General features: G+C 39.7%; 1 protein-coding gene across 5 annotated transcripts in view; it reads left to right on the forward strand.

Annotated features, from left to right (window-relative positions):
- Window positions 1–11,337, forward strand: part of KAT2B (lysine acetyltransferase 2B) — a 103,437-nt gene extending 92,100 nt beyond the window's left edge. For 4 of the 5 annotated variants that reach the window (XM_045503762.1, XM_045503760.1, XM_045503761.1 and 1 more), the window contains 5 exons: window positions 2,175–2,289; window positions 3,810–3,846; window positions 4,089–4,152; window positions 4,251–4,335; window positions 9,262–11,337. In XM_045503762.1, coding sequence (XP_045359718.1) covers window positions 2,175–2,289; window positions 3,810–3,846; window positions 4,089–4,152; window positions 4,251–4,335; window positions 9,262–9,455 — 495 coding nt within the window. In that variant the 3' untranslated portion in view covers window positions 9,456–11,337. The remainder of the gene's footprint in view (window positions 1–2,174; window positions 2,290–3,809; window positions 3,847–4,088; window positions 4,153–4,250; window positions 4,336–9,261) is intronic. The other variant, XM_045503764.1, reaches the window with a different exon arrangement.
- The last annotated feature ends 1,399 nt before the right edge of the window (window positions 11,338–12,736 follow it).

Genomic DNA, 12,736 nt, shown 5'->3' on the forward strand with positions numbered 1-12,736 from the left:
GGGGAGGGGTGCTTGTTGGCTGGCTCAGTTGGAAGAGTATATGACTCTTGATCTCGGGGTTGTGAGTTCAAGCCCCACATTGGGTGTAGATTACCTAAATAAATACAAAAACTTAAAAAAAAAAAAACCAAAAACTTAGACTTGGGGTGCCTGGCTGGCTCAGTTGGTAGGCCATGTGACTCTTGATCTTGGAGTTGTAAATTTGAGCCCCATGCTGGGTGTAGAGATTACTTAAAAAAAAAAAAAAAAAAAAAAAAGACTTAGATTCATAAATAAACAAGGGAGAGCATCCATCTAGATCTGTCTGTCCAGAATGGGAGCCACTAGCTACATATTGGCTATTGAGCACTTGATATATAGACTGCTGAAATTGAGATGCACTACAGTTTTGAGGACTTGTTATGAATAAAAGAATGTAAAGTATCTCATACATATCTTTATTTTTTTTTAATGATTATATACAGCTGTGATAATATTTTGGATATATTGGGATAAATAAAAACATACTGTTAAAATCCAATTTTACCTGTTACATTTTGCTTTAAAGAGTGTGGCTACTGGAACATTTAAAATTACATGAGTGATGGGGCACCTGGGTGGCTCAGTCGGTTGGGCATCCGACTTTGGCTCAGGTCATGATCTCACAGCTCGTGAAGTTTGAGCCCCGCATCAGGCTCTGTGCTGTCAGCTCAGAGCCTGGAGCCTGCTTCGGATTCTGTGTCTCCCTCTCTGTCTGCTCCTCTCCCATCCATGCTCTGTCTCTCTCAAAAATAAATAAACATTAAAAAAAAAAATTACATTAGTGGTTTGCATTATATTTATTTTTTTTTAAATATTTATTTAGAGAGAGAGAAAGCACAAGTTGGGGAGTGGCAGAGTGAGAGGGAGAGAAAATCCCAAGCAGGTTCCATGGTCACGTTCCAGCAGGTTCCAGCCCCAACGTGGGGCTTGATCCCATGATGGTGAGATCATGACCCGAGCCTAAATCAAGAGTCTGATGCTTAACTGACTGAACCTGCCAGGTGCCCCACATTGTATTTCTTTTGGACAGCATTGAACTAGATTTATTAGGAATATAGTTTGATTAGTCCTATTCACGTTATGGAGTTCTTTTTTTACTTGTTAGGATTAAAATGTATTCATGCTAGAACATTTACCAACGATGTGTTTGAGATCCAGCTGTTAGGAACTGGAATTTTTTGTTTTCCTTTGTAAATTCAATTAATGACTGCTACTGTTTTGTTTTTTCTTTTCCAAAATTCAGTTATGACAGTTTCTGGATGGCTATTTTTAATTTATCTTTTTCCGGTTTTTTTTTTTTTTTTTTTTAAATGGAAAACTGTACTGTTTTGGAAATAGTTAACCTCAGTACATTAGGAATTATTTTACAAAATTCCCTTATAGGTCCTGAATGCTCACAACAGGAGTTGTGTTGCCTCAACAATTTGGAATTGCTTTTTTGATGCAAACAGCATGGGTTAGGGCTATTTGTTTTGAGAGAGAGTGAGCATGAGCCGGGGAAGGGCAGAGAGAGAGGGAGAAAGAGAATCCCAAGCAGGCTCCGCACTGTCAGTATGAGCCTGACGTGAGGCTTGAACTCATGAACCGTGAGGTCACGACCTGAGCCAAAATGAAGAGTCGGACACCTAACCAACTGAGCAACCCAGGCACCCCAAGCCTTGACAATTTTGAGTGCTAGTAAGGTCATCCTGTCATTGGCAACTTTCTGAGGCCTGTTCATGTGCCCTCCAGTCCGAAGGGAATAGTTCCTGCTCTGGGGACCTGAAGGGGTCCTGACACGGGGCTCAGCTGGGTTAGCTGATGCACAGGGCTGCTTGGCTGCAGCTTGGGCAGAGGCCCCTCAGAGAAGCAAGACAAAATCACTGGCTCCTGTGCTAGAGAGGACCGCCGCCCCTGAGGGCAGTGTGCTCTCTCAGTCTTGGCTGTTTTGAATGGCAGGGGACAAGGTTTCACAGACAGTTGTGTGAATGCCACCGAAGGGGCATGGTGTGTAATAGAATGTTTTTATGTCTTACCCGTAAAATGGCATTCACCCTTTCTCCTTTTTTGTGTCCTGAAGGCTATATTTAGGGGCACAACTTCCTAGGTTGAGTAGCTTAATCTGTAGCCACAAACTTCTGTCACTAAACACATTTTCTTCCTGTGCTTTACAGATCATTAAAAAGCTGATAGAAAGAAAACAAGCCCAGATTCGAAAAGTATACCCTGGACTTTCGTGCTTTAAAGATGGAGTTCGACAGATTCCAATAGAAAGCATTCCTGGAATTAGTATGTACAGATCTTCCTTTAAAAGCAAAACCTTTTGGTCATGCCATGAGATAGGTTTGAAACAATTGCCAGAGTGCCGTGATTTGGAAAGCTTTTTGCCCAGCCTGTCTCCATTCATGGTGTTTGTAGTCTTGGGAAGGGAGCGCATACTTTCCCTTTATGTCTTTTCTCTACTTCTCAGTGTGGACAAATCAAGGAGAATTCAGATGACCCCTTGTAGCTGATAATATCTGCCATTTATCGAGAGGTTGCTGTTAGAGCACAGGGGAATTCTACTTCTACAAATGGGGAATTTGAGTCTCAGAATGATGAAGTCCTTTCAGCTCACATAGTACATGGCTAGTAACTGTCAGAATTAGAAGCCGCCTGATTCGGATCTCCCGACATTTTGCTGTTCGTACCTGTTGCTCGTTGCCGTCATGATTGCAACCTGCCCACATGTGTGCTCGGCCAAATCAGTCTCTCAGCATTTCTAAAAAAGATGATTGGAAACATATAGTTTGTTTCAAGTTCCCTATTTTAGAGTAGTTTTCCCAAGGGTTCTTATCTGTGAGTATGTGAGAGGTGAATCATCCTGGGATAAAACACACAAAATAGCTTGTTTTTGTAGATTGAAAGTATTGAATAGCTATGCTTTGATTCAGTTCAAATCCAGCATCTTCTAGTATATTGAAGATTTAATACAGAAAACAAAATGCAACAAACTACAGTTCTCCAGAAAAAAAATAAGACATTATTTGGGCAAGATATATTCCTTCATTACAATGGCTACCCTATAGCACATCTTACTTTTACTTCTAGCCCTAGAGATTTCACTTCCCTATATCATCCCTGTTAATGGCACAATAGCTACCATATTGCCAGGCATTTTTCTGTTTTTTTTTTTTTTTTTTTTTTACATGCATCAACTAATCTCAAAAGCGATAACGTCACCTAATTTGTAGAGTTCTGTTTTATAGATTGATAAACTGTAGAGGCAAAAAGTTAAGTAATCTATCTAGGATAAGTTAGCTTTTAAGGAGTGATCAAGAAATCAAATCCAGGTCTATTGGATTTGAGGCTGTGTTTTCTTTCTGCTGCGCTAAACCATCTTGCATTGCAAGCAGGTTCTTTGCCAAATAAAATACAGACCAGGAGGGATAAGGTTTGTTCTAACCTAAAATAACAGCTTAACTCTTTCACATGTGATTAGCAAAAAAAATGTGACTTAGAGTTTAAAATATACACATGTCCCCGGTACTGACATATTTATTTTTTATACTCTCCTCTGAAAAGTTGGAGTTCCTCCTTTAAAAAACACTAACCTAAAGTAGTGTTGGTTATCTTGGAAATGTTGGAAATGTTTCAGGTTTGTAGCCATATACGGAAGAAAACTAATTGCAGTTGATTTCTGTCTCTTCCCAGAAATAGACTTTTATTTAGGCATGCGTATAATTTATTGCATTTTGATAAGTATTAATGTTGTTATTCTCTTGACCGAAAGCAGTTCTCATTCAGTGTTTAATTTCGTTGACATGTAGGAGAGACAGGCTGGAAGCCGAGTGGAAGAGAGAAAAGGTAAGTCAGATGGGCGAGAGGATGTTAATGGAAGTGATTTTTCTTTCCTCCCCGCAACTTAGCGGAAACGGGCAAACTGACTGTAATCACTCAGGCGGCACTTGCTGCGTTTCAGTTTTCATAAAAAGTGCTGGGATGGTTCCAATCTTAGGGTTTTGTGAAAACGAGCTGAATAGGAATCCCCTGGCAGGAGGGCAAAAAACTAATCATTGTTCCTTGTTGTTTGCTCTTTTCCTTTCAAGTAAAGAGCCCAAAGACCCTGACCAGCTTTACAGCACGCTCAAGAGCATCCTCCAGCAGGTGAAGGTGGGTGTTTTCTTTTCATTCACCTCATGCAGATATTTTGAAATGATTTCCCACATGGAATTTCCATATTAGATACCTTACTTTTTTCTTTACTCAAGAGCCATCAAAGCGCTTGGCCCTTCATGGAACCTGTGAAGAGAACAGAAGCTCCGGGATATTATGAAGTTATAAGGTTCCCCATGGGTAATGCCATTAACATTTTCTAAGTATAGATGTAACACTCTCTGGATGGCGGTGTGGGGGACAAACGGTTGCTGAGGTTGATTTGTAATCTTCTGTGGTAGGGTAGGGTTTGTGTGATGACGGGCAGTGGGATTCCCCGTCCCCGCGGAGGGCCAGTGACGTAGAGCAGCGTGATAAAGGAGACGTGGGTGGCTGTGTTCAGGAGACATGCTTGCACCTTTCAGAGCTGCACCCGACAGCACTCGATGCAGAAAGCCCACGCGGGGAACTGCACTCAGCACTAGATGTGAAAGCTGGCTGTGTGGACACAGCCTTGTTTATACTCCCCCATTTGGTTGCAAATGGAGAAACTTCAGGTTGTCCTCTTGATATATTGTGAGCCTTTTGAGAATTTTTGAAAGCAATAAAAAGAAGTTGGATTAAGCTGCTTGTCTGCTATCCTAGCAGAGGGAGAAATTCTTGATTTTCCATGTTCTTGATGGATACTGGTAGTGTCCCTGTTTACACTCCTTTTTAAAGCTTTATTACACATCCAATACCAAACAAACAAGAAATGCCTTTAGAAATGTACAAGTGTGGGATTTGCTGCTGTGCCTGCAACATGCTAAATGATTAGTTGAACCAATTGAGAATCCAGTTAAACTAATTTGGCATTGTGTAGATGACAGAAAACTAGCTGAAGTGTTTTCTTTTCAGTCACTTGTGTGGCCATTGTTTGGGAGACAGCCTGTGTCTTCTGTCCCTTTTCCACCTGTAATCTATTCCTGGTACCAAGCAAGTATTAAAATATGAAAGGAAGAATGAAAGGGACCCATTAGCTCCCTGGCAACAGAATTATTTGTGGGTGTTTTCTATAGCCTTAATTTTCACATGAATGTGTTTTATATAGTCATAGTAATGATTTGGGTAGTCTGTACTCCTTAAAGTGGACATACATCTATATGCTTTTCTTTCCCTTTGCTTTCTGCCTTGCTTCTGTGTATTTCAGTTATGAAAACCAAAGTGTGAGGATTGACTGAGTCTAGAATTCTGTATGGAACGGTGTTTGCGGAGTCTGTATATTCTTTTCTTTTTTTTTTTTTTTTTTTTTTTTTTTTTTTTTTCAACGTTTATTTATTTTTGGGACAGAGAGAGACAGAGCATGAACGGGGGAGGGGCAGAGAGAGAGGGAGACACAGAAGCGGAAACAGGCTCCAGGCTCTGAGCCATCAGCCCAGAGCCCGACGCGGGGCTCGAACTCACGAACCGCGAGATCGTGACCTGGCTGAAGTCGGACGCTTAACCGACTGCGCCACCCAGGCGCCCCTCTTTTCTTTTTTAAAAAAAAATTTTAAGAGGTTTTATTTTTAAGTAATGTCTACACCCAACATGTGGCTCAAACTCACAACCCTGAGATCAAGAATTGCATGCTCTACTGACTGAGCCAGTGATGTGTCCCTCGGTATTTTCCATCATGTAAAAAATATGTTAAGACCAGGGTACCTGGGTGGCTCAGTTGGTTGAACATCTGACTTCAGCTCAGATCGTGATCTGGTTTGGGAGTTCAAGCCCTGCATCAGATGCTCACTGCTGTCAGCACGGGGCCCGCTTCGGATTCTCTGTCCCCCACCTCTCTCTGCCCTTCCCCTACTTGTACTCTCTCTCTCAAAAATAAATAAACATTTAAAAAGTATATGTAAAGACCATTTGTGCCCATTTCCAAACTTAAGTTAACTGACCTCTGGAGTTAACTCCAACTGACCCTGGACCATCTCCACTCCTTTTATGAAACCCTCGTGGGAGGTCGTGTGAGTTTGGGGAGAATACTTATCTTTTAGCCCTGCTCATGTATGCTCTGAAGACCTGCAATAGTAGTTCTAGAAGGTCCTGTTTGTCATAGCCTACTCTCAGCCTGCTTTCTGGAAGTGTTTTTCCTGGTCCAGCCAAGCAAAGGGATGAGCCTTTCCAGTTGGATACCACCTGTGTGCATAGCTGAATGCTTCCGAGGGCAATATTGGCCCCGTTGAGCAAGACCAGTGGTGAACTGAGGTGTGGTCTAGACAAAGAGAATTAAAACAGTAAATGGTGCTCTTTAGGGGAGTAATGATATTTTTTTTGAGATGTCTTTAGGTGCTGAGTAAAATGTGTAGTCTTGCCCCTAAGATGGTCATGCCCAAAAAGATGGTCTTTTTTCTGAGGACAAGACTGACAGATCAATAATTTTACTTTCTCCCATTTTTGCCTTCTTGGCTTTTTCTAAAAGCATTTCTTCTCTTTCCCCTTTGCCTTCAAAAACTCTTTTCTCCCATATGAATGAGACCTAACCTGTGTCATTTGGGGCATCTCATTCAGAACATTGTCTGAGTAGTCTGGTTCAAGCATGTCTTCTTGCCATGTGTGGATTACTAGTTAGAGTTTTCCTATTTACCCAGAACTCCCAAGTTGGTGGGGGTGGGGGATGAAAACAGAATAATCTTATGATTTCTTCCTATGTGGTATCACTGATGTGTAATCACCTTCTTTTTTAACACATGCCGTTTGGCCAGCCAAGCCTCTTAGAAGGCTGGAGGAAGAAAGATGTTATTTATAACTGAATAGAATAGAAAGATGGAAAGGAAATGTACGGAATTGGCTGTAATTATTCTGAAAGGTTCAAATACTTCTATGACTCTTGTTTTGTTCCTACTGTATTTTAGGCTCTCCCCATCTCTTCTTATCCACTCTCTTCCAAATAATAGTTTGAAAGCTTTTGGATAAACTTCTTTGTGCCATGTTTCATTCTTTTTTTCCCTTTTTGGTTACATGTCTTTTCCTTCTAAAACATAAAATTAGGGGCGCCTGGGTGGCGCAGTCGGTTAAGCGTCCGACTTCAGCCAGGTCACGATCTCGCGGTCCGTGAGTTCGAGCCCCGCGTCAGGCTCTGGGCTGATGGCTCAGAGCCTGGAGCCTGTTTCCGATTCTGTGTCTCCCTCTCTCTCTGCCCCTCCCCCGTTCATGCTCTGTCTCTCTCTGTCCCAAAAATAAATAAACGTTGAAAAAAAAAATTAAAAAAAAAATAAAAATAAAAAATAAAACATAAAATTATATCAGGTAGCATATCTTAAGTGGTAGGCATGTGGTGGAAGGAAGGTAAACATCTAACTTACTTGGAGAGACACAATTAATTTCATTAGTCTTTCTTCATTTAATGAGAGGACATCTTCATCTGTTCAGTCACACTCGGGTGAGACAGCTAGTGGGGTATTTGCTGAACCTTTAGGTATCTTAACACTTGCCAGTTTTTCTCTTCTTCCAAACTGTTTTAGTGAGAGAAGAAACTTGAACGTTGAACTCACAGATTGATGACATAGCACTACCAAAGATAAGCTTTGTTCAGAGGAAATAGGCGAGAGTACATATTTCCCATTTTTTTCTTTGGTGTTTTGGTAGATTTAAGATTTTGATCTAAATGAATTTCCATTTTTGGTTGTTGTACATAATTTTATATATCTGACTAACTGATAATCCCACTGTAGTTGGTTGTAAGTTTCCTTGCCTCTGGAAAATTTGATCATATAGTGGGAATTTGGGTTATGGGTAGTCAGAGGTATTTCTTTAACAATTTTGACTTATTTTTCCATGCACAGTTAATATAATTTTTTTTAATGTTTATTTTTGAGAAAGAACAAGCAGGGAAGGGGCAGAGGGGGGGCGGGGAGACAGATGATCTGAAGCGGGCTCTGCACTCACAGCAGAGAGCCCTACATGGGGCTCGAACTCACAAACCATGAGATTATGACCTGAGCCAAAGTCAGAGGCTTAACCAACTGAGCCACCCAGGTGCCCCACAGGTAATATAAGTTTTAATGATAGAACCAGACTTAGAGTCAACTAGGAACCTATCAGTAGACAAATGTTAACATCTTCTAATCTGCATGGAATTTTTTTTTTAATATTTATTTATTTTTGAGAGAGAGAGAGAGAGAGAGAGAGAGAGAATATATGGGCAAGTGGGGAAGGGGCAGAGAAAGAGGGAGACAAAGAATTTGAAGTGGGCTCCAGGCTCTGAGCTGTCAGCAGACAACCTGACGTGGGGCTTGAACTCACGAACCGTGAGTTCATTACCTGAGCTGAGGCCGGATGCTTTACCGACTAAGCCACCAAGGCGCCCCTGCATGGAATTCTTTAAATCAGTCCTAAGAGTGGGGAGTAAACAAGCCCCATGGTATTCTTATAAGTTTAGATAAGTACTGTTTTCATTTGTAAAATAATATAATTTAAAGGAAGTAGATATATTGGGAAAATACTATTTTACAGTAGTCTCTCAAGGCTTACTGGCTTTAGAAAAAAATTTTTGTGATTTTTTTTTTTTTTTTTTATTGCTTGTGATTCTTATTTCATGGATGGAGCATGAAACTAAATTAATTTGAATCTTTATATGCAAGGACACTGGTGTATCTGCAGATTTATTTATGATCAGTTTCTGTACTTTAGTTCTGTCTCTACAGCACCAAAACAACTGTGAATTTATTGAAACAAACTCAGTCTGATTGTTCGACTTAAGTAATGCAGTGATTCAGTACAGATGTCCCACCTGCTCTACTCTGTGTAGATAGAGCCTCTTCTGTGTAATTCCGAATGAATAGCTAACAGTACTTAGTTTATCATACTTATCACTGCTAATCTACTTAGCTTCCTTGTGCTGAATAGGGGATTGGGCCAGATGACTAATAATGGTCCCTTCAATGTTAAAATGCTGTGATTTTACACAAGGAACCCTCACAACAGAAACAACCTAAGATTTAGGAACTGTTTTCCTTGATCATATGAATTTCTTATAAGCAGGGGCATTGGGGTGGTAAAAATGTAGCCAAACCAATGACATAAATTTCTCTCCCTGTCTCCCTTTTGTCAGCGACTGTTTAAAATAGGAGTCAAAGATTGCTAATATTTTTTTTTCCTGTGCAGATCTGAAAACCATGAGCGAACGCCTCAAGAATAGGTACTACGTGTCTAAGAAATTATTCATGGCAGATTTACAGCGAGTCTTTACCAATTGCAAAGAATACAACCCCCCTGAAAGCGAATACTACAAATGTGCCAATATCCTGGAGAAATTCTTCTTCAGTAAAATTAAGGAAGCTGGATTAATTGACAAGTGATTTTTCCCCCCTCTGCTTCTTAGAAACTCATCAAACAGTGTGCCTAAAGCAAGGTGGTTTAGTTTTATAAAGAATTGGACATAATGTATTGAAGATACTTGTAACTGTATTAATTAGCACTTTTGAAAAACAAAAAAACCTCCTCTTAGCTTTTCAGATACGTATTTAAATTGAAGTCATAGAACATTTTTATTTTATGGAATAGATTTTAATCTATTTACTACTATTAAATGTAAATTTTCTATGGCATGTCCATTAGCTGAATATTCAGTGATAGATGATCAGGGGTTTCCTCAAAACCTGTGTATGAGGAAATTGCACATAGTACCAAGATTTGGGGGAATGCAGAAACTTTTCAGACCATGAATGTTTCCATTTTTTCTAATGGAATGTGAGAGTTTATTTTTATTTTATTCTGAAGGACTTTAAGGAAGGGATACATGATAAAAAGCCCGTAAAAGGTGAAATATGTGATGTTTGAAGTCTCATTGTAGACTTTTTATATATATTTTTTAAAAACACTCATCTAGATGAGGTGCTTTGAGCAGTTCTGAAAAAATGCAGTTCCAGAAAAGCAACTGCTTTGATTCCTAAGGAAGAAATTCTAAATACTGCAAAGTTTTTTATAAGCATCTGGGTTTTTGATAATTCTGTCTACCTACAATAAACTTGTGAGCGCATAACCACTATTTTAATAATTATTTTCTCTACACAAATGTGTAATATTATATTTGACTTTGCTTATGCAGGCCATAAGTTCCAAAAGGCAATCTCCTGTTGCACAAAGGCATACATTTGAGAACACTTGAGATCGAATCAATGTGCTTTAATAAGAAAAGATGCATAATCTACGTATGTAACAAATTTGGTGGATCCTTGTTCTAACTAATAAGGATTGTTTTCGTTTTCTATGAGACACACAACCCCACTGATAATGTACGATATGAACATTTTTCCTGTTGCATCTCTACATTCTGTTCATTGTCTGAGGTGAAATCAATTACCAAGATTTGCTGTCAGTATTTTATCACCTACATTGGAATACAGACCCAGGGTGATATCCCACTGAAATCCATCGTACAGACGGATTAACCTGTCTCGGGACTCCAGCTTAGCGCTTGGGTTTATTTTCTGATTAACACTACATAGAGAAGTGGGACGTCTGCCATCCCAACTCTGGGAGAACCAACTAATATCAAAACAAATGAAGGCCATTTTGATGGTCTTTGACACTAATTTTTATGATACAAATTTATAAACTGATTTTTGTAAAGGACTAAGTTTTAAAAGTGTATTTAACTTGATGGGGTTTTTTATCAGCATAAGTGAATTAAAGTGATCATTTAATCATTGTTAAAAACAGTTGCCAGAGATAATCTGCATGATGGAAAAAAACCCTGCAAATGGCTGTTAAGCGGGAAGTATTGTTTTTAATAGGTAAGGGATATTCAGAATGCTCACACTGAAAAATGCCTCAACTTTTTTAAGTCTAAGAAACTGCCTCGAGTGGCATCTAGATTTCTAATGAAGAATGATGATACACTTTGGATTAAGTATCTTGGACTGGTTTTAAACAGTGCTTTGTACTGAATCTGCCGAAGCATCTGTCCAGCTTGGTATCCTGTGAAAGTTTGTTATTTTCTGGGTAGACATTCTTATAGAGTATTGTCTTTAAAATCAGATTGTCTCTTCTATATTGAAAGCATTTTTATGTTTTCTAATTTAAAAATTAATATTTTCTTATAGATATTGTGCAATAAAGCTGAAGTAGGATGTGTGGTTTTTGCAAATGCTTTAACAGCGGATAAAATTTTACATTTGTAAAATTAATATATTGTACTGGTACAACATAGTTTTAAATTATATTTTAAAAAGCTCTCAATGTGGTGTTGCGTTTTCTTCTTCTAGCCCATTAAATTCAACGGGGCGATGGTTGATGACCATCGAATAGATCCGTAATTCTTGCCTTTTAGGCATTTCGTTGAAGATGTTTAGAATTGCTGCATTCGTTGGAAATTTCATAAAAATTCACAAACCACCATTGAGATAATTCCATGAGGAGAGACACTTGTCTGGGTCTGTGTCTTTTGAGTGGTCCACTGCATTTTGCCCGCTGTCACTCATTAAACAAAGGGGAGAAAAAAGCAGTGAGAGAGGAGTGTTATTGGTTTAGAAGTTAAGTCCCCCCTCCCTCCCCAGTTTTTCTGCTTTCCATCTGCAAAAAGATGAATGAAGACGCAGGTAAAAATATAGCTGGTTCTTAGACATCTCCTAATGAGCTTCTAATTTCACTCAAAATGCCGACTGCAGGAAAGAATCCTATATCCTGTTGGGGTATGAGAAGTACTGTACCTTTTCTTACTCAATCCTGAACCAACTGAGAAGTCAAAGGAATAAGGCACATGATGACCAAAGTATCTTCATTAATAATAAAATGGATATTGAAGAATGTGGCTTATATATCTATGGAAAATGGGCTAATACTGAACCCCAGAATGTGACTGACTCGCCAGCGGCTCTGCAGACACTGCCAGCTTCCCCTCCAAGGGCAGAGCCTGTACCATTGAGTTTAGTGCATGGCCAAGAGCAATGGTGCTCTCTGAAGGCAGGCCAACTCTGAAGAGGCACAGGGGATGGAACCGCCAAACCGTGCAGTCCAGGGCCTTGCTGTAACTCATCAATTAGGTAAGTCCCTCCCAGGGGAGGAATGAATGAGGGGCACAGGGAGGCCAGGGGGTGATGTCTGTCCTTCCACAGGGATGCAAACATTGGGATTGGAGGATAAGTCTCCTTCCCACTCCACCCCATGTATCCGTATCAAAAATTGCTCTGAAGTTGTATTCAACACATTTAATAACTGCTTGTATTCATTAGAATAGTGAAAAGAAGACCGAGGTTTTCATATTACTTAGAAGTAAAATTTAAAATTGTGAAACCTAAGAAGTAGAAACAAGATCAGACTGAGGTACTATGGACAGGTTAATAATGTGTCACGTCTTTTAGCTGACGTCCTTCAGACCAATGTTGAAGAGATTCTAAGAGCTGTACAAGGAAGGGTTATTGGTGGCAGCCTATGGCCTTTTCCGTATTGTTCTGAGTCTGCTCGGGCCCTCCGTAACTAGCATTCTCCCCTTAGCAAAGTAGAACCAATAGTTTGGAGGGAGAGCATCAACAAAGTACAGAGAAGATGCTGAAAGAGGGGGTGAGAGAACACCCTTAAGTGCCATGAAAAGTTCCCTACTGTAATTTATGTATACTTATGCCTTGGCTTTTTTATGGTA

Source organism: Leopardus geoffroyi, chromosome C2 (assembly GCF_018350155.1).
Source record: "Leopardus geoffroyi isolate Oge1 chromosome C2, O.geoffroyi_Oge1_pat1.0, whole genome shotgun sequence".
Classification (NCBI taxonomy): Eukaryota; Metazoa; Chordata; class Mammalia; order Carnivora; family Felidae; genus Leopardus; species Leopardus geoffroyi.